Raw genomic sequence first — 21,863 nt, forward strand, 5'->3', positions numbered from 1 at the left:
TATGGTTTAACGTCTGTAATAAAACCGTGTAAAAAATAAATGAGAAATAACAAAAGTTGCCGAAACCAGTAAACAATTTAATGAGGTAATTTCATTTTCGCCGTGGGATATTGTCTTGGTCTTGTTGTTTGTTCATTCTTTTGATTAAACGAAACTAGTAAACTAATGCTGACATAATTAATTAACATTAGGACGGCATTTTCACTGAAAATTAAATTATATTCAAATTGTCCCGGCGCCTCCACCATTTTTATTAAGTACAAATTACCGCCATTTTCACCCGTTTCAACTACAAAAAAATTCAACTCTAAATATTCCTCTAAAACAGTTGTTGGAAATTTTGACGTAAATGAATTACTCACTTAAAAGCCGTTATAAAATTTTGAGCGGTGATATTAAATTAACATTAATAGAGTGAGCAAATTGAATTTTCTTCTCAACGTTTCAGCGATGAATATGTCCCTATTTGAAACCATTATCTTGGAACAATTTCAATGCAACTAACGTTCCAGAGAATATAATTTCTTAAATAAACGGTTTTGTAGAAATAAAAGACTACGGATAACGACGGAAATGTCGTTTTAGTCTTGTTTGTTTGTTTTTTAACTGTGACTAAGTTCTTCTGTAATTTTAGTGGAAGTTGGAAGACTGGAAATGAATTTAAAGCCGTGTTCTTGGAAATCTTTTGACTTTATTAAATTTAAGAAACGTAGTGGATGTACATACGAAATCAAATATTTAGAGCAGAAAACCGAAAACATAATAAAAAATGTAAAGGATTTCCACAGTTTGAATCAAAAGTTTGTACTTTAACAAATTGATAAAAACAATTAATTTAGAATTTTAAACATCTAATAAGTCAATAAATCGATCCCAAAATAAATGTAAAATAAAAGATTTTTTTTAATTTGGCTTTTTTTTAAATCAGTCCGGTTTTAAGACTAAAATTTTAATTATTATTAATTACAGTAGACTTTTGATTATCCGCGTTATTCGAGCAACCTGTGGTTTTGAATTCTTTCTCGTTATCCGATGTAATCCGAAATTTTATCCGAGTTTTTCCAGAAAGTGAAAAATTTACACAAAAATCGCTGTATTTGTTCTGGCGTCTTGATTGATCTTAGAATTATAGTATGTATGGGTATGTATGCAATTTTGATGTAACTGCAGTGAAACTGGTAGCTCACAATCTACAAAGACAATAAAATCGACATAATTCTAAAAATTTTAAAATTTTTGGCAATTGTACAACAGATAAAAACAAATTATTGTTAATTTTTCGTGTAACATTGTTCATTTCAAACAGTCTTCGCATTATCCGAGTCTTTTTCTTATCTGAGCCAGGGTTGGTTCACATTAGCTGGGATAATCGAGAGTCTACTGTATTAAGAAGTGTCATATAATTGTATTTTTTTAAACTTAGAATTCAAGAAGCTGAGAAATTAATCATATCAAAAAACGAATTTGTAGAAAAATTCTCAGAAAACAAAAATCATGAAAATAGAACAAATTGCTATTTAACATTTGTTTAGAAGTTGTTAACAAAAAGATTTAAAAGACTTAAATAAAAATTTAGACAAAGAATTTAAAGATTCAAATAGGATACCATGGGGTTTTAATGTTATAAAATTCTGAAAATTTTGATATTTTTAGAAATTTGTAAAAATCTTTGGCATTTATTTAACATAATATTTCAGATTACATTTTCTGAAATTGTTTAAGATTTGTTAAAGTTTTCTTAAGTTTTTCTAATGTTCACATTTTTGCGAAATTCTATAGCATTTTCTAATTTCTGTAAAATCCTCTGAATTTATTTCGGATGATTTATTATTATTCTGAAAATTTTTGTTTTATAAAAAAAGTTTTTGTAACTCTTTACCTTTTGATTCTGTTATTTATATTCTCTCAAAGTATCTTGATGATATCAAAAAAGTAAAGAAACCAAAATATACTGAACAAAGAAACCAACAAATTTAAAAGGACGAATCCTTAAATTTCAGTAACTATACTTCATTTGAAGATTCGGTAAACATTTTTAAAAAATCTTCAAACTGAAAGATGTCCACAATTTGAAGAATTAAAAAAATTAACAATTGTAAGAAATAAATAGAATTTAAAGAAAAATTAGGAATAAATCTCTAAGAACATGATTTGAATAATGTGAATCCAAAGAATCGGAAAATTTAACGTAATAAATAATCATAAATATGAAAGAATTAAAGTAAAAATTCAAAGCGAAGAATGCATCAAATTTAGCTCTAAAAAATGTAGAATGTAAAAAGGCCGCAGCATCAAAAAAGATCACGGAATCTAAACTGAACAAATATAAAAAAAAAACAATTATGATAAATTTATTGTTTCTAGAAGAACAACATACTTTTACCAGCCAAGCACGTAATTCTCTGTCTTCCAAATGAGAAAATTTAATTTTGCTATTTCAAAGAGCGCTAGTCTCAAACCAACGACCTTTTTTAAATTATTAACAAAAACCTTGTTTTAGTTTAATTATGAGAAGAATTGTTATAAAGTTTTCAGGTATTTAAGCACGGTAGCTCGCGATTTAACTGTACCACAAACATTTATTTAGCCGTTTTTTCTCCAACTAATTTACTCCAACCGACCCTTTGATTTCAGCAAATTTCCTGCACGTTGTAAAAGCGTAATCCCGTCGTGATCCCTTTAAATTTTGTTTTTTTACCGATAAATCTCCCCTTTGACATTACGAAAAACCACTCCGTTAGCAGCGTCTTTTATTTTTATCGAGAAAACTTAAAGTCACAAATCTGCCGGTTTCCTTTCTTTGTCTCTTTTCTCGTTGCTCAACAAATTCTTTCGTATAAACGTTTCACTTTTGTCGAAGTAGAATTTACGGGTCAAGATGATGTACGAGAGCAAGGTGTGAAGAAGTCGTAATTGTTAGACCTACCAGTTCAGTCTGTAGGTTAAGGTTAGAGTAATGACATACTTTCTCGAAGAAAGGTCTAAGTCAGTGCAAGGAATGCCAAGAGAAAGCAAAGTACGTATCACACCAATCGAATTCGGACCGGAAGTGTCATAAATGACGCAAAGTATCGTGCCATAAATCCGTCTTAATTAAAACGAGTCGCCGAGTAAAGTTACTAGAAGAATATGAAGTTGAAGCAAAAAAATAGATTATATCTTGATGAGAACGTGGATGGGCAATGGGTTTTTATGATAACCTACTATTCTCAATGGTAGTGGGATGAAAACAACAGTAAATTATACAGTGCCATGGTTCGTAAAACTTTCCATATTGAAGTTTTGTATTTTCTGCCATTAATTGCGGCAATAACAATAATAAACAAGCTGTAATGCTTCAAATGTAGAGCACGTTCTTCACAAACAGCAAAAATTCGCCAAGTGAAAATGTCCCGACATTTCTCCTCTAAGAATTTCGATCACATTTTTTGGTAAAAAGCACTGGCCCACTTTGCCTCAAAAATCGATCACGTTTTTCCAAAGAAAAGAAGAGCCAAACTTACGTAATATCGATCCCGAAACGCAAAAACTTTTGATTTCTTGAAGCTATTGTTCCGTTTCCACGGTTCAACAAGTTGACCTTATCCTTCCAAGTCTTAAGAGCGCGATTCGCTCGCTTCCAAAGAGAAATGATTGAAAAACGAAAATGTTTGAGATAGCCACTGGTCTAAAAATTAAGATTAAAATTTCTCCGATGTAAGTGTGACTCGACGTTTTTACTCTCAGTTGTGTCCGCAACTCTTCGGGATTAGGATCGAAGATTTATCGATTTCGATCAGAGTGCGTGTAGTAAGTGGTTCTTCGCTTAATAATTCATGGAAGACAATAAGTGAAAACAAAAAGAACACGCTCTACTTCGCGGACGAAAATGCGGCTTAATTATCGTCTAAGGTTACTGGTGTTGTGTTTTGTGTACCCTGTGTTTACAGAGTGTTCTGAAAATGACATCAAAGGTACCAAATTTAGGAAATGAGTGTGCAATTCGGACTATTTTCACCAAGTAGAAAGTGAAGGTTCTTCCTTCGCTAAATTATGGTTACGTCCGTATTTACTGTGTCCTATTGTCTATTGTTGAACTCTTTAAATATTGATATGACAGTTCTACTGTTGTGCAAACAACAAACCCGGATTTCACACTCTGACGAATTAAAAAAAAAAGAAAAATTGCTCGCACTTGAGAATGTTGAAAGTGATGAAAAAGTGTATCCTATATAATTAGATCAATGATCTTCTAGGCCTGGCACAAAGAAATTATGTGAGAGTAAAAAGTTCAAACTTTAGCTTAATTTGAAGGTAAATGCCATGAACTGTGTCCAATTTTCTGTACAAATCTATGACAAACAAGAAAGTGGTTTCGTTTCAAAACTTAAGATGCATTTCTGACAGTTTCTGTTGGTACAATTGATTGTGATATTTTAGAACTGTCAACCATGACATAATTTTATAACCTCAAATGGGCAGTTCTACCAACCAATTTACATGTTTTGAAGCCTGCTGTGGTAATAATATGATGCTTAGAAAACTCCTCCGTTCATGCTAATGAGCATTTTATAAGAAATAATTAATTATTTCCGTATGTTAAGCAGTCGTAATTAACTATGTGGTTATTATTTACATCGCCATTACGAAGTGGTTGCGACTTACTTATATTATAACGTTATTTAAGTGCAAAAAATCTTCGATAATTTCTACTCGGAATGTGTTTCTTGCCAGTAGACTTTCTCATCTTTTTGGATTATAGACGAGATATTAACAAGCTTCCAGTAGTCTTTTATAATGGCAGGTTTAGAGTTTTTCTCCAAAACTTATAAAAAGTGTCAAATTTGAATTTGAAGCTACTTTTAGACTTTCCTAAATTTTAATTATTTTATCGAGAATTTAGTCATGGAATTACTTGACCTGATTTTAGAGTGAGTTGAAATTTATCGATGCTATATTGACAAACTGTGACTATTCAGGTCAACTTTCGGAAAATATGAAATAAATTAATGAAAAGAATACAAAGTGCTTTCTAGTGCAAGTGCATTTTTGATGCAATTTTCACTGACGTGTTTTTAACATTTCTATGTTTTTAAATGATTAATAACTTCTAAACCTGTTCGGCATTGTCAAAATATGTGGAAATAATTATTATACTTGCACCAAATGGAGTAAAAAATAGCTAAAAACTAGCCTGAAAAAAATCATACGTTTTTGCTCTCTAATTTCAGAGAAACCTCGCAAAAATGACATAATGGTATCGCAAATTTCAAAACACACCATTCATTACCCACTCAGCATAAACTTAATTTTTCTCTTTTTCCAGAGACCTCTCCTGAAAAGATTTACACGAAGGACTACGTCTACTCCCCGCCGAAAACACGCTTCTTCGACGAGATTGGCTGTAAGTACCTCAAGATGATTTAACTTAAACAATGTAAAACGTTATGTAGATGTAAATTACATTTATTACAATAGTGCGCATCTCGTAATATTTTATTGTCACCTTCCGTTGTGACATACATAAAATAATTGGGCATTAAAATGGAGACAACACGGAGATTCAAAAAAATGTCTTTGTTTCGTTTCCGGAAAAGTGTCAAAGAAGTAATCCAGGCCAACCGAAAACACAATTGAAGTGGTTACGTCTTCAGCACGTCGATAGTTTCCCTCTGGCGATATGATAGGCACGGTATGAATGCCACCCTCGTTTATCTTCGTCGATTCAAGGTTGAGAATTTCGAGTAGGCACAGAGCAATAACCTCGGAGTAAATTGATAATAATGTGGATCGGGGGTGGAATTCAACAAATGTTGAAAATTGAATGAAATGTTGAAAATTCATTGCGAGGGAAAAGACGATATTAAAAAAATTAAGGAGAATTGTAATGTAGTCTTACCTTGGGGGATGAAGGTGGAAATCGATACTTTTTATTAAATTTTCTTGTAACAATGAATAATTTTAGCTGAAATTTTAACCGATTTCGTGGTAGAAACGAACAAAACTATGATCAAAGTTTAAAGTGCATCTCAAATTATTTTACATATTGAGATAAATTTGTTGTATTTTAGAGCAGAGGGTTGAGAAGAAAAATTGATTTTGCTAACAAAATTCTATATTACTAGTTAGAGATGGAAAATTGTACCCAAAAACGAGGCAGGAAAATAGCTTTTCACGCTGCGAACTGTGATTGTCTAACGATGGAAGACTGCAATAAAAAACTCGTTATGTCTGACAATAAGCGCTTCTTCATATGCAGACTCTAAAGTATGCAATTAAACCAATTCTTGTCTGTTGGATTAGCTTTTATGTCTCATTCAATAAGTTTCAGATATATTATTAAGATTGATATTTCTAAGGTGTTCTTAGTGGCTCATTACGAACACAACTAACGATAAATTGATTGTTTTCGAAGTTGTTTATTGGCAATAAGTGGACAGAAGTGTTGGCAATTTGTAACATCATTGTAATGTCATTAGTACGTTAGAAGTCATCTTTTAATTACAATATTCGAAGAAGCAACCCTTAGAGTTGAAGATGTGTTGGTAGCCCTGTTTGATACTTCACCTTGACCTAATTAGCAAGGTTACCAACCTATTTAGAATTGCAAGATCGCTGAGGTAAAACTCCGTTTTTATTCGATTATATTATGGCATCATTCACTTTGATTTGTACTGCATTTGAACGGTTTAACTGTTTTCCGAAATTTCAGCAATAGCGGATGTATCCGAATTTCCTCCTCAAGACTGTTTAAATTACCTAATAAAAGATAATTACGCCATTTATCACATTCGTTTTTATAATTGTTTTCACACTTGTCCAATCGTAAAATTTCTTGCATTTTCTTCAGTGCAAAAATAGTTGTTTTACTTATTCGTTTGTCGGTACTTTCCAAACAGATATAATTAATGACAATTTCTTTTAAATTATAGCAAATTAAATTTGGTAACAATGTGGTTTTAGAAAACCACAATCCGGCACCAGTGGCTGCAAGCAGTTACAAGTGAATTGAGAAATTCAACTAAAATTTATTGAGCTTTTCATACTAAGAAGAAAGTAAAATAAATTGTTTTTGTAAAAGTAAAATTATTGCGGAGATTAATGGTTTCAGAGCAATTATTGTAAAATTCATCGTATGACTGCAGTTAAACCGTGTAGTACTTTGCTCCATGTCAATAAATGAAGAATTCCCACGAGACAGTAGTCACCGTTACGGCATTATTCCAGCAGTCTAAATTCTGCATAATTTAGTCCAGTGGTTGGTAACATTCCTTTTAATTTTTAATGGAACCTTCTATTTTTGCGTTACGCAAACTGTTGAAACTCATCCTTGATTTCGGTGTACATGCAGTTACAAAATTTATAATTCTGATAACAATCAGTTTCGTCGACCACGCCACGTCTGCATTCTAAGCTCGGTAATTGAACATGTGAAGCTATTTCTTCCTTCCTGTTTTGTAAATGACCGTTGCGGAAATTGGGAAAAACAGCAATCATCCTGATCATCGTCAATCAATGACATTGTCTCCAAAGACGTTCCGCTATACGCTTTCAGTACTAACTGGCTCACCGGTAAAAGTGAAAGAAACTGAATTAACTAAACAAACAAAGCAAAGCTTTCACTGCATAAAATCCAAACTGATACAAGAAAGCAAATATTCTTGAGACACCATCGCCTACAGTCAGAGTGACTCCAAGAGACGATCAAACTACAATTTGGGCCCTTTTTGGGATAATTAGATTCGAGATAATGACACAAAGTCTCAACAGCTTTCACTTGCTGTAAGTGCACTACATGCCATCCGTGTCGGATCTTTGCTGGCGTCTTCAACAGTAGCACACGCTTAGTACTTCCGATGGTGGAAAGTTGTGCTCCACATGTTCTTAGTAAGGAGGTGAGTGCTGTGCCGTGAACATGGGACGCGGAGTGTTGGTGTTTGTGTTGGTGATGGTACTTGAGGGTGTGAGGACGTTACCCAACGAACGACAAGCCCAGGAACTGCTGCTTTTGGACGCTTTAGGACGAAGGGCGGGAGTGGGCTCCACGGAACAAAGCAGTCTTATTGATATGTTGGGAAGAAGTACGTTTCAATTTCGCTGTTTTGAAATTGCCACTTATTGCGAAAATCGATGGTTCTCATAAGAAATTCTTTTAAAAGCGTGGTGAACTCATTTTTTACTTACGTAAATCACCGATGAATCGATTTAACTTTATGTTTGTAGGTTGTTTTAAAATAGGTCAGGACATACATTTCGGTACTAAAAAGGCACAATTAAAAAACAATTTGTAGAAAATGATGGACCATTTTCCGCTATAATAGTACGACAATGGTTTGCGTGTAAAATAAAATGGTCTGGAACAGTTATTTGTTTTATAACAGTGTATACAATTAGATCGCTAGATTCGTCTTTAATTATCAGTATTTAAGCAGTTTGTCATTTATGACATGTTCAATAATGCAAATTACATATTTGTTGACGTAACATTATCTCATAGTTTTTTAAGCTGTCATATCTATAGAGTTCCATTCAAGAACTAATAATACAGTAAAACGTTCGCGAAATTTTTACAGCAAGGCTTCAAGCAATTTGTCAATATTGCAGTGTCACAAAAATTAAATACTAACGTTCTGATGAAGTTAATAAAAGTTTGTGATGCCATCATGACTTTAATTTTGCAGTCTGTAAACACAAATACATGCGTTTTAATTTAACAGTTTATAAACACGAACATGCGGATTTTTAAATTAAGCAGTTAATAAATGGTTTTGACGTCTCAAGGTCACAAGGTAGATTTTTATTGTTTTGATTCATATGAACATTTATCAAATTCTCAGGAATTCTTCTATTAGTTAAATTAGGTATAGATAGATAACAGAGAGTCTTGAAAAATTAATAACTTTTAGTAGCTCTGCTGTTATGGAAACATCTTTTTTGACAATTTGATTTCAACTAAAATTCAAAGACACCATAAACCAGTTGACATCTTACTAGTGATGGACCATAATAATTCTAAAAATTCAAGACATATTAAATTCAGTTTCCTCTCTAAAATAATTGAACTTAAAATATCTACAATCTTCATTCTTTTTGAAAATAACTGGAATCTGTAAGATTTTTAAAATCTTTGAACGTCCCTACCTTATTGTTTTTTAATATCTTAAGACCAACATTATACATATTCCCAAATTTACAAATTTGAAAAAAAAATTTTTTTTGTAGTTAATCCAAGATCCTGTCACTTAACTACGAAGAAAGTTAACTTTCTTTCACTTAAAATTTTGCAATTTGACACGGTTAATCACAAAGTCTTAGTAACTAACTTCCCCAAATTTGATGGCTTTGGTGGTGAAAGTACCAAAGTTACAGTGGTTGACATATTTTTTCATCCTCACAATAAAAAAATATTTTTTGTCTTTATTAGTCGTGTATAAATTTTGAAGTTTGGCACAGTTAATCAACAAGTTGAATTTAGTAACCTCGACAAATTTGATCGGTTGAATTACAAGAATTTACTTTTACTAAAAAAAATTTGCAATTTTTGCAATCTTTAACAATAAAATTTTTAAAATCTGTCACTATGGGTTCTTCTATTTGAAATTTTACATAGTAATTAAAACGAACTGAGTAACCTTACCAAATTTGATTAATGTGGCGTTAATATTATCAAAATGACAAATTTTAATAAGTTGTTGAAAAATTTTGATTCATATTTAAAATAAAAATTCCCAAATTTTCATTCCTTCACTTATAATTTTGTAATTTAATACAGTCAATAACCAACTTTAAATAACTAACTTCTCCAAATTTTATTGCCGTGACGGTAAAAATTCTAGAGTTGCAGCTCTAAACATATTTTTGAGAAGTTTTTAGATCATCTTTACAATAAAAAAATCATTTTTGTCTCTTCTGGTATAAGTATAATTTGGAAATTTGTCATAGTTAGTTACTAAATTGTCTTAAGTAACCCTACCAAATTTGATTGCTGTGGCATAAAAATTACCGAAATTACAAATTTTAATAGTGTTTAGGAAATTTTTGGTTTATCTTCAAAATATAAAATTCCTAAATTTATCTTCTTTGACTTACAATTTTTAATTTGACACAGTCAATAAGTAGCTCCCAACAACTGTTTTTTCCAGATTTAACTGATGTGGCGGTAAAATATCCAGATTTACAGCCTTTAACATATTTTTTAAGAAGTTTTTTGTTTTGAATTCAATTGAACTCTCTAAAACCGTTTAAATGTCGAATTTTTCAATTCGATCCAACCGTAAGTTTAAGTAATATTGAAAAAATATATAAATTTTTAAAAGCTTCAAGATGTCTTAATAAAATTACATACTAAAATTTTTTTTGCAATTTTAAGAACTTTTACAATTTAAAAAATGTTCCAATTTTCTGATTTGTAAAAAACGCTATTTGTAGAACGCAATTATCAAAATGCCTTTAATCTATTAAAAATGATTGATATTTGAAATATGTATTTGTTGTATGTCAGCAATTTTCTTAATTTTTAAATCTTGCAATATCAAGTTATCTTTATAAAATATCAAGTTTCTTTATGACTTTAAAATTCTACAATCAAAAAAATCTTTATACTTTAAAGAAGTTGAAGATTTATGATTTTTTTTTCTGCTCAGATCTGTAAATCAGTCATTTAGCTATGTATTTTCCGTACGCCGAACTTTAACCTCTACACTTTACCAAAATAAATCAACTAACAATGTAATCAATTTGAGTCTGATTTTGTAGTAATACACGAAACATCTTATCAGATATGAAAGGTCCGTGAACTTTGGTTTAACACTTTTTGCGAGCTTTTCCCTTCTTTGCTTTTTTACTGAACATTTGCGCAGTACTAATCAGAAATTATCCACAGACATTAAGCTGATAGCAACTTTCCCCCTTTTTGTCACTTGTCTTTTGTTCAATTTGCCAATAAAATAATTATGTCGCAATTAAACAATAATAAATTAATAAACAATATCCGACTCAAATGTCATTGTCATACTTACCAAATTATTACCACCACATCTGACCTGAAATTTAAATTTAGCGAGCAACTGAAAGTTTATTGCTACTGACAGTGCAATCTCTCATTACATTTTTAAGGAAATACTAAAAAGAAACCTTACAGCACGTCGACAAAAACTCCACAAAGCTGTACAGTTGAATTAGTGACTCAATTTTCTGTAAATCACGAACATGAACGTGTGTTCCGCATTGTACATGAACATGTTGATAATTATGCCGAGCAATATTGCAGTGTTCGTGCGTTTTCACTTTATGCTGTATTTCCCATTTCTGCAGCACTTTCATGAAAATAAAGACGTATAAACTTAATTAAAAAAAATAATACCTAAACAGATATTGTTATTAAGAATGAGTTTTTAGGTCATGTTTCAAATGATTAAAGCGATGCCCGCTTGTTCTCGAACCATAAACAAAGCTTTCCCAAAAGCTCCCAGCAGGGTCTTTGTGTTTATTTTTCGGACTAAAGTCGTCAGGACGCGGTAACGGATTACATTTAAACACCACGACTCCCGCTTTATATTGAAACTGTGTTAAAAATGCGGGAGTTTTGCGACGACAGCTGCTCTTCTAAAGTCAGCGGTTTTACTCTTTATCTGTCGCGGTATTAACAAGCTCCTAAATAAATCGCTTTCGAGTGAAAAATTCAATTTGTTGAGTAGTGTTCAGAAGGAAAGTTTTCAATGATCTCTGAATATTTCATGCAATTTTACAAATGCGTCGTTCCGGATTGTGTAAATGACAGCAACTCAATTTTGAAGACAATTTTCATTATTCTGAATAGGAGCGACAGTTGGTAATAGTCCTGGAAAGCTCGCTATTGCTGTGCCAACTGCAATAGTAAAGCTGGATAATGACGAAAATGTAAAATCGATGAACTTTGAACTAACGACATCTGCTGCGATTAAGTTGAGCGTTTCAAACAAATTAGGCGAAGATTTTAAATGATGCATGTTTGACGTTAATTTATGATATGCTTTCCTAAGCACATCATGGTTGTCATATTTTATACAAATTATCTTCGTTCTTGTGGCATAACATTAAAACGTCATGATTCACGTAATAGAACAAAATATTTTCTTTTCACTCTATTAACATAAAATTAAAAAGCGGCTAAAAAATCTCAAAGATCGACAATTTAAATTAACTTGATAATGAAATTATCGGATTAACAAGAACTCGTTTGCGTGTACACCTTTCAACTTTTGCCCTTTTCATGTCACCTTTTAATGGAAATTTGAAGTTCATTGCTTTTTTGATCTCCCATTTTAATAAAACTTTATAAAGGAATATTACTTTTTCATCACGTTGTCTCGCGGTATCATATTTTTCAGGGAATATTCCACGATAAAAACAAAATAATATTTGCATTTGCGTCACTAAAATAAATCACCAAACTCGTTTAAAGTAAGCGCGAACAATTTCTTTATAACGCAACTTTGGAACAAAGTTTACTAGACCATCTCTGATGTTTTCGCATTAAGTTGAATTCGCGACATTAGCGTGCTTAGTGATGAAAGTGCGCTTTTGGGGAAATTTAAATGTTTGGGCTTAATGATTTTTTTTTCATTTGAGTAATGAACGTAATCTTTATTAGTCTGGTGGTTATTCGGAAAATGTGTAAAAGCTTTGGTTAATTTACGAGGCACGCACACGCAGGAATTTTATTTTCACACCAAGAAATCTAGTTTATGCATAGAATGTGCACACGTTGATTGTTATTAATTCATTAATTATTCAGGGCACATTAGAAAATGATTCGATTTAATTCCATTTCTTTTTTAACTTATTAATAACTCCACACTAATATTTTTGAGTTGCAATAATCATTTAATCATTTAAATTTTATTTGCAGAAATATAGACAATTTAAACTTATATTTCATAAACCACCATAAAATCAGAAGCATAGGTAATGTGTAGATCTTGCCATCAGAAAGCTGTTATACTACCACAATTCTTTTGTAAATGTGATATAAATCTCCATAAAATGAGAACATCTAGATAAAAACTACACTGCTAGCAACACTACATTTATGTATGTAATAATATATTTTTGGCATTCTCAACGCGATTTAAGAAGGTTTAACAATTAATTTAACATAATTGTTCTGATTTAATTACGTACTTTTTATTTTCTAAACAAGTTCAAATAACTAACTTTCGTAAATTTTATTATTGTAACAGTAAAATTGCCTAAGTTACAGCCCTTAACATATTTTTTCGAAAGCTCGTGGTTTAACCCGCAAATAAAAAAAAATGTGCTATGACGTAAAAATGACCCGAATTACATTCATTGTAATTTATTGGATCAAATCTTGGTGTTGACAGGAATTATCAAAAATACCATTTACCTATTCCCAAATACCAAATTTTGTCAAAAAATGCGCGTTTTGATAGCAATGCTACCATCATCAGAGCGATGATTAAACTTACAAAAAAAATTACAAATTTTAATAACTGGGTTTGGAAATTTTCAGTTTATTTTGAGAACAGAAAATTCTAAATTTATTTTTTGACTTGTTGCAGTTGCAAGTTGCAGCTTTAAACATATTTTTTCAAAAGTTTTTGGTTCATTCTTAAAAATTTTAAGAATGAACCAAAATCTTTTAAAAAAATATTCTTAAAAATTTTAAGAAGGAACCAAAATCTTTTGAAAAAATATGTTTTTCTGTTTACGTATAATTTTAGAATTGACAAAGTTAATAAACAAGTCGAAGTTAGTAACCTCAACAAATTTAATCGCCATGGCTTGAAAATTAGCAGAATTGAATTACATTTATGTAAAGTTTTTTTTCACAATTTTCGACTCATTCAAAAAATTAAAATGTGCAAAATCTGTTACTTTCCCTTTATAATTTTGAAATTTGGCACAGTTAGTGACTAACTCCAACTAAGTAGTCTTACCAAATTTAATTGCTGTGACATTAAAATTGTTAAAGTTACAGGCCTTAAGAAAATTTAGCCCTTTGAAATTCTCAGAACCTACTTAGATACGGTCGGATTTTTATCATTTAAAATACGATAAAAACGATGGTAAAAACCGAAATATTGTGTTATATTTATTCGTGGAAAAAAGTCAAAGAATTTCGATATAATAATTAAGAATGAAGCGATTCAAAGACGAAATAGCAGGATATATAATTAGAAGGATTCTTGCATTTTATTAAAATCGTAAATTGTTATAAGTAATTTAAAGTAGATATTTGCTTTTAATAAAGAGTAATATTTTGCAATAATTAATTTCCACAACTTCTTTAATTAAATTTTTCCCAACTTTTAATTTAATTTCTAATCTTTTGCAGTGATCCCACAATCCTGTCGCTTCCGTGGAGTGAAATACGAGTGTGGTTTGTCGATAAGTTGCGTCCTTGGAGGAGGTCGTCCCTTAGACCTTTGCTCTGGAGGAATGATCTGGGCATGTTGTGTTGACCGAGACACACAAACACCTACTCACCATCCTGACGTAGGTGTCCTCAATAATGCTAGTAAGTTTGAGCCCAATCGGCTCTAAATTTGTATGTACATAAAATAATCTGTCCATTGTCAATAACGATTGTGTAAATTGCGTTAAACTAACATTAATAACTAACAAAACTAGACACTTATCATCTAGTGGGATATTATCCTCCGGATCCCGATCATCCCGATTCCAACAGCGTGGATCGGCCGCCTTATCGACCGTATTACCACGACCCTGGCGATGACCGGCCACCACCTCAAGAAGATGGCTACCAGACAGAACCGCAAAGTCAACCGCCAAACGCCAGGGGTAACATTAACAAAAACTAACAAATTAGCACTGTTACTATCGTAGAGCACAGGACTATATTATTCGTTCAAAAGATAAATGTTTTCTCTTTGTAGAAATGTCTATACGCACGTAGAGGAATGTAGATTTTGCTGAGCTTGTTATTGTAATTTTGAAAGACAATCACTGTTTTAAAATGTCAATGTAGTGTCGACGAAAATGGACTAAAATAGAACGAGTCGTGCTTTTTTTTGATAAAAAGCTCTTCAGTTTGGCGGTGGATTTGCTTTCGAACCTTTTTATGATTAAACGTCAGGAAGTTATCAAAACGTGGGCGATAAGCGTTGTATTATAACTTATAAATAACAAAGAAATCTTTTAAAACTAAGAATTTAAAGAACAAATTATTTGTTTACATTCTCAGAATCCCAGATATTAAAAAAAGGTCATTTCAGTGAAGTTTCCATAAACATCACGTCCGCAAGATAGCAATCATTAAAAAAGAAAATTTCTCTCTCAAAAGCACGTAAACGCAGCGCATACAATCGCAGTTAATCTTATTATAATTTTAAAATGAAACGCTCACTTTACTGCAAAAATAGACTTAATTACAGCGTTGATAATTATCATATTTGGAAAAGAAAGTAAACTTTACATTGCAAAGAATCCTTTATGAATATATTACAAAGTTTTACGACGTGTTGCAATTTTATTGTCTAAATAATGAAACCGGGCTCCGAAATGAGTTTTACTAATTTAAATGAAATGTGGGACGCACTTCATTTAGCGGTTGTGTATGCTCTTATTTGAGACTTTATAACTTTTTAAAGCCCACGGAATATAAGTAGCTTATTTTTAATGGAAGCAAAAAAAAGTTGAAGTTGCTCCATTAGGGCCCACGCCCGCATTTTTTGGACGGATTTGCTCTCTTTACTCCACAAACTGGAGAAATGATATTCATCTTATTGAACCTTTGTGGGTTAATCACGGAAATGTGGAGGAGCGTGGGCGCAATATTTGTTAGTAATCTTGGTTTGGGGTTCAAATATCGGAGAGTAATAAGAGAGAATCCCCTGATCCATGTAATTAACGGTAGATTTACCTCCTGCGGTCTGTTACTGTTTCCCGATGTTATACAGATGAAGTAGTTTGTTATCAACCCCTAAAGATCATTACTGTTCTCTTCGTAATATTAAACACATTTTTGCTGTTTTCTGTAATTTTTTTACTGTTTGAATGTGGGGAAATATGAGAGAAAATAAAAAAATGGCGCCTCCACCATTTTTATAATATTGTCTGTTTATTTTTCATTTCAATGTGTGAACAACAATTTTTATGTAATTTGTATATTTACCTATAAGAAAATGCTATAAAACGTACACTACTAAAAGACAGTTTCCCAAATTTCGTAGGTGTAGCAAAACAATGATCAAAATTACAAATGTCAGGAAAAGAAATCTTGCTTGGTTTAAAAAAAAATTCTAAAATTTGAGTTCTTTACTCTACAATTTTGCAATTTAGTACAGTTAATAACTTATTCAAAAAGTGTATCTTCTTCCAATTTCGTAACAGTAGCACAAAAATAATCAAAATAACGAATGTCAGGAAAAGCAATTTTTGCTTAGTACCTATTTAAAAGAAAATTCTAAAATCTGAATTGAATTATTCAAAAAAAGTCACTTCTCCAAACTTCGTAGCTGTAGCCCAAAAAACATCAAAATTACTAATTTTAGAAGATGTTAACAATTTTTGCTTCACTTTAAAAATTAAAATTTCTAAAATCTGCGTCTTCCATTTTGTAATTTTGCAATTTGGCCGTGTAAATCTACCGCTTTACAATTTTGCAATTTGGTTGAGTTAATAAATTATTCAAAAAGAGTATCTTTTTCAATCTTCGTAACTTAGCACAAAAAAGATTAAAATTAAGAATTTTAGTAAAAAAATTCGGCAATTCTTCCTTGGTCTAGAAAAAGAAAATTTCTAAAATTTTAGTTTTACATTCAGCAATTTAGTCGAGATAATAAATAAATAAATAAATAAATCAAAAAGTTGAAAGTTTGTAGCTGTAACACAAAAATTGTCAAAATTACAAATTTTAGCAAAAGATAATGGCAATTTTTGCTTACTCTTAAAAAAGTAAATTTATTAAATCTGATTTTTCTACAATTTTTCAATTTTGTAGTTAAGAAATTATTTTTAAAAAGTAACTTTTCAAAATTTTGTGACTAACTGTAGCACAAAAAATATCAAAATTACGAATTTTAGAAAAAAATGTTGACAATTATTGATTGGTCTGAAAACAAAAATTTATAAAATTTGAGTTTCCACTTTACAATTTTACAATTTCGTAGAGTTAATAAATTATTCAAAAAGAATATTCTCAAAATTTCGTAGCTGAAGCACAAAAATTGTCAAAATCACGAATTTTATAAGTTTCATTATAATTCATAAAAACAGAAAATTATTAAAATTTCCAAAATCGACTTTTTTATGAAAAAAAAAATGTTTGAAAACCAAACAAAATAGGCTTTAAATTCAGTAAAATAAGTTTGGCTATGGTAGTTTTTCTCATTTAAATCGGTTACAATTAATTAAAACTAGACCTAGCGCATCCACCATTTATACACATTTCAAAAATATTCTTTTCTGCTACATTTTTTTAGCTTATTTTCCATAACTTTTAGAAAATGTTATTGTCTAAATAACTCCAAACAAGAGCACAAATTTCAAGTTTCTCAAAATTACTTACAAAATTTTACAAAATTACTAAAAAGCTTGTTTCTTCCATTTTGTTGAGCATCCAGACATATTCACAGCAAATACTCGTATTTACCTCGCCGTTATGAATATCACATTCAATTTCAATGTTTAACATACTAAAACTTTGAATTGGTTCAAACTGAATACCAGTTCATCGCCTCGCTTAATTTCAGCCTCAGAAACTGTCTAAACATAATGTAAACTTTTCTTTTGCAAATACCTCCAAAATTATACAACTACTCCCAAATCATTCACCTCAGCTCAGCATTTCATTTTACATTCCTTCAGCACGCTCCATCTAAGGTTTATTCATTCAGCTTGAAATGTAAATCTTACCACATGATTATTTTAGGTTGTGGAGAATTGTACACAAGAAGCAATCGGATTGTTGGCGGGCACTCGACAGGATTTGGTTCTCATCCTTGGCAAGTTGCCCTCATCAAAACAGGATTTCTAACAAAGAAACTCGCTTGTGGAGGAGCACTTTTAAACGAGAGATGGATTATAACCGCTGCACATTGTGTTGCGACGTAAGTTTAGAATTGTGGTCTTTTGAGTTAAATGCAACTAAAGTCGCGACATAACTCGCAAAAGTAGTGTTGAAATTGTTTGAATTACTTTCAGAACTGCAAACGGTAACATCCGTGTGAGACTGGGAGAGTGGGATGTACGAGATCAAGACGAAAAATTAGCACATGAAGAATACTCAGTTGAGCGCAAAGAAGTGCATCCGGCGTACTCACCAACGGATTTCAAGAACGATGTTGCATTGGTGAAGTTGGATAGAAATGTGAGATTCAAGCAGCATATAGTACCAGTTTGTCTACCTACACCAACTGTAAGTATTACAGAGAAAGAAAACAATGTCTTAGACGAAGTTTCCAGATAAAACTGCCAGGAAGAATGGCCACTGTCGCCGGCTGGGGCCGTACCCGTCACGGCCAAGCAACTGTTCCTTCAGTTTTACAAGAAGTCGATGTCGAAGTCATTACCAATGATCGATGCCAAAGATGGTTCCGGGCTGCTGGTCGACGAGAGACGATCCACGACGTTTTCTTGTGTGCAGGATACAAAGAAGCAAGTATGAAGGAACAAACGACAGGGCAATTACACGATTTGTTTCAGGGTGGTCGTGATTCCTGTCAAGGTGATTCTGGAGGGCCCTTGACGTTAACAGTTGATGGCAGAAGAACCTTAATAGGTTTAGTTTCGTGGGGGATCGGCTGCGGACGAGAACATTTACCAGGAGTTTATACGAATATTCAAAAATTCGTGCCTTGGATAGATAAAGTAATGGGTTGACTGATAACATGAGCACGGTGCCAGACATGTTCGAGATAGTAAATTATTCGTAATGGGTTAAGAGAGTGATAAGAAAAATAACCAAATTTATTTATTTTCTAGCGTTAAAAGTCACCAAAACAGCTTAATTAAGTAGATTCAGTTATGTTAAGTATTTATTCGAGTTTTGGCTAATAAGTAACTTATTTCATCTTCCCATTACTGTTGTTGTACTTAACCCCTGTGATCGACTGTATTGATTCGGCAGGGATTGAAGAGAATAGTGCTAATAAGCTGTAAGTCTGTATCAGATTATAAAGTTAGGTAGTCTAATTTTGAGCTGTTATTTTATTAAACCGTTTTTAATGTAAAACTCATTATTTTAGTAAATATTTTTTAAGTAATTCTTGTCTACAATACTGAACCACAGCCTCAATAAAATATGTAAAATAAGGTTTATAAATTGGAATAACTACAACATATTTATCCTATTGTTAATTTTTATCTCATTTCAAATTTTCAATTATATTTCGAATTCGTAATACATTTGTTACCTTATAAAAGATTTTTGATAATTTTTACTCACTGAGTTTATATTTTATAAGTAGTAAAAGCCATAATATACAGCATATTACCAAACAATTTAGGTAATTTAGACAAATAACGAATTGAAAATGGACGATCCAAAAGATCCTTTTTTTATCTATTCTAAAAGACCTCATGCTATTTAAACACGTTAAAATAGTGTAAAGAATATAAAAAAGGAACATAAAATCTACCCTACAACTAACTATTCACTAAAATTTTAAAGAATCTTAAAATAAAATATAGCACGAATTTAAGAATGTAGGTACAAAGATCTAAAGCTTGCATAGAAAGAATTGAAAAAATGTTTGATACTTTTAAAATTTTAAATTTAAAATAATTCTGTAAAATAATTCTAAACATTGTTAAAACTGCAAAACTAAAATTAACTATTAAAGCAATAAAGACACTGCAGCATTGAAGCAGCTGTGAAATAAATTCGGACTAGCAAAAAATATTTAAAAATTGAAGTTTTAAAGTTTTAAAAACCGACAATGGCAAACAAAAGAAACAAGTTACAACAATATTAAAATTGCTCGAAATTCCAAGAAATTAAAGAAACTTATAAATAATCCTTAAAAATAGATCTAACACAATGAATTTAGTAAATTTAGTAAATATGTATAAAAATGTTTCTTTATTAAAGTTTAAAATACTTTAAAGAATGTAAAAAAGACATAAAACTTATCCTCATCAGGTTAGACATCAAAATTTAAACAGGATCTTAAAACTAAAATACAGCACAGATACAACTTGCGTTAAAAGATTTTAAAGAATATTCGAAACTCGAATAAATAAAAGAATCTTATGAAGATGATCCATCAAGATCTGGCAGATCTACACAGAAACAAATGGATCAGACAAATCTGAAATGTCTGAGAGTGAGATTTAAGAGATCTATTTTTAATCATTTCAGTGGAGGTCTGTAAAAAATACAGAATCTGAAATCATAAGTGAACAAAAATTTGAAAAAATCCAAAAATATGCCCCTAAAATTATTTAATAAAAATCTCCGAAAAGAACAAGATCCAATGAGTTTGCAAAATTGTTTTAATATTTAAACAAATCTATAAACTTTGCCCGCAGAAAATTAATCTACTTACATAAAATAAAAAATACACGACTACAATAAATTTAATTAAAAGATTTTAAAAATTGTAATAATCGCAAAAAATTAACTATTTAAGCTAGAAAGACATAATAACGTTAGAATATCTGTGTTAGAAATTGAAATAAAAATATAAAAAATTGAAAGAGCCTTGAAAAATTACAAATGACAGAAGAGAGAAAATATTAAATTGCCCGGAAATCCAAGAAACCAAACAAACTAATAAATACTTCTAGGAAATTCAAAACATATCTAACGAGTCTTAAGGTGTTTTAATCTTGTTCTAGACTGTCTTGTTATGATTTATAGCAAAGTATTCTAACAAACATAAGCTTCTTCAAAAGGTCTTTAAACCTCTAAGACAAGTTAATCAATATCCTACACGAAAAAAAAAATTTCTCTCTGAGCTGTTATTAATGTCCTTTCCTGCTACGTTACATCTCCTTTGGACACTAAAAATGACAAATGGGACGTAATGCACTTACAACAGTAGCACCTACATGCTTAAGGCAATCTACAAGAAATCTAATATGTCAGCCTACACACATAGCAAAGGTAACATTTCCGCATTACATTACATGGAACCATGAAAAGACACACGAAAGTAGTTACAAGTAACGTAAATTTTTGTCAATTTTTAACTCGTAGAATATAAGAAGAATATAAACATAAATTTAATAAAGTTGTACTGTTGTCAACATGACTTTTATGAGCATTTATCTAATTCCTATATGATTAACGTCAAGGAACCAATAAAATTAAGACACAACAATAGATGTTAACAAGCTTCAAAAATTTGAATTGTTAGTCTTCCAATCAAGTTCTACAGAAAGGTATTTTATTTGTCATTTTTTCTTAATCTTTTTGCTTCTTGTATGATTGCTTTGGCGCGACTCCAATAATATAACACTTTATTATCCAACCACAAATTTGTATGTATCACAGATCTTGGAAAGTTTTTATATACCGAGGATGCATCGTTGAATGAAATCTTGCAAGTCTTGAATAAATTCAGCCTACGACAACCTGCTGATCTCTTTAATGAATAGTTACTTTCAATGGAACAATCTAATGTGCATCAGCCTTTACAATCTCCGCAAAAATGAAACCTCATCATTTCTTCTGCTATTGATGACTGTATTGCAATAAACAAAATTAACCAAAATCGACTTTCTCTAGTTCTGCGTCACTTTAGCCTTAATTCATTACTACAAAATATCCATGCGTCAAGATAACATAATAAGAAATGGAATTCCGAAAAAATGACTCGCAGGATGTTAGCTCAGCTTCCGGAGCCCACATCCGGCCGTACCATGTCTTGAAATAATAAGTCTTCCTTGTTTCAAAGGCGCCACGCAGAATCCTC

General features: G+C 31.2%; 1 protein-coding gene across 3 annotated transcripts; it reads left to right on the forward strand.

The window, feature by feature from the left end:
* Positions 1-3,757: 3,757 nt before the first annotated feature.
* Positions 3,758-19,192, forward strand: LOC148181452 (serine proteinase stubble). 3 transcript variants are annotated; one of them, XM_088036522.1, is made up of 7 exons: positions 3,758-3,953; positions 5,306-5,383; positions 14,318-14,500; positions 17,876-18,053; positions 18,148-18,361; positions 18,409-18,600; positions 18,649-19,192. In XM_088036522.1, exons 1-7 carry the CDS (start codon positions 3,869-3,871, stop codon positions 18,823-18,825), a joined length of 1,107 nt encoding a protein of 368 aa, XP_087892648.1. In that variant the 5' UTR covers positions 3,758-3,868; the 3' UTR covers positions 18,826-19,192. The 3 variants fall into 3 exon arrangements, with proteins under 3 accessions (XP_087892648.1, XP_087892630.1, XP_087892638.1); XM_088036504.1 differs by lacking the exons at positions 3,758-3,953; positions 5,306-5,383 and adding exons at positions 7,824-8,060; positions 14,629-14,784; XM_088036512.1 differs by lacking the exons at positions 3,758-3,953; positions 5,306-5,383 and adding an exon at positions 7,824-8,060.
* Positions 19,193-21,863: the final 2,671 nt, after the last annotated feature.

Source organism: Gnatocerus cornutus, chromosome 1 (genome assembly GCF_029298725.1).
Source record: "Gnatocerus cornutus isolate USDA-ARS CGAHR chromosome 1, icGnaCorn1.1, whole genome shotgun sequence".
Taxonomy (NCBI): Eukaryota; Metazoa; Arthropoda; class Insecta; order Coleoptera; family Tenebrionidae; genus Gnatocerus; species Gnatocerus cornutus.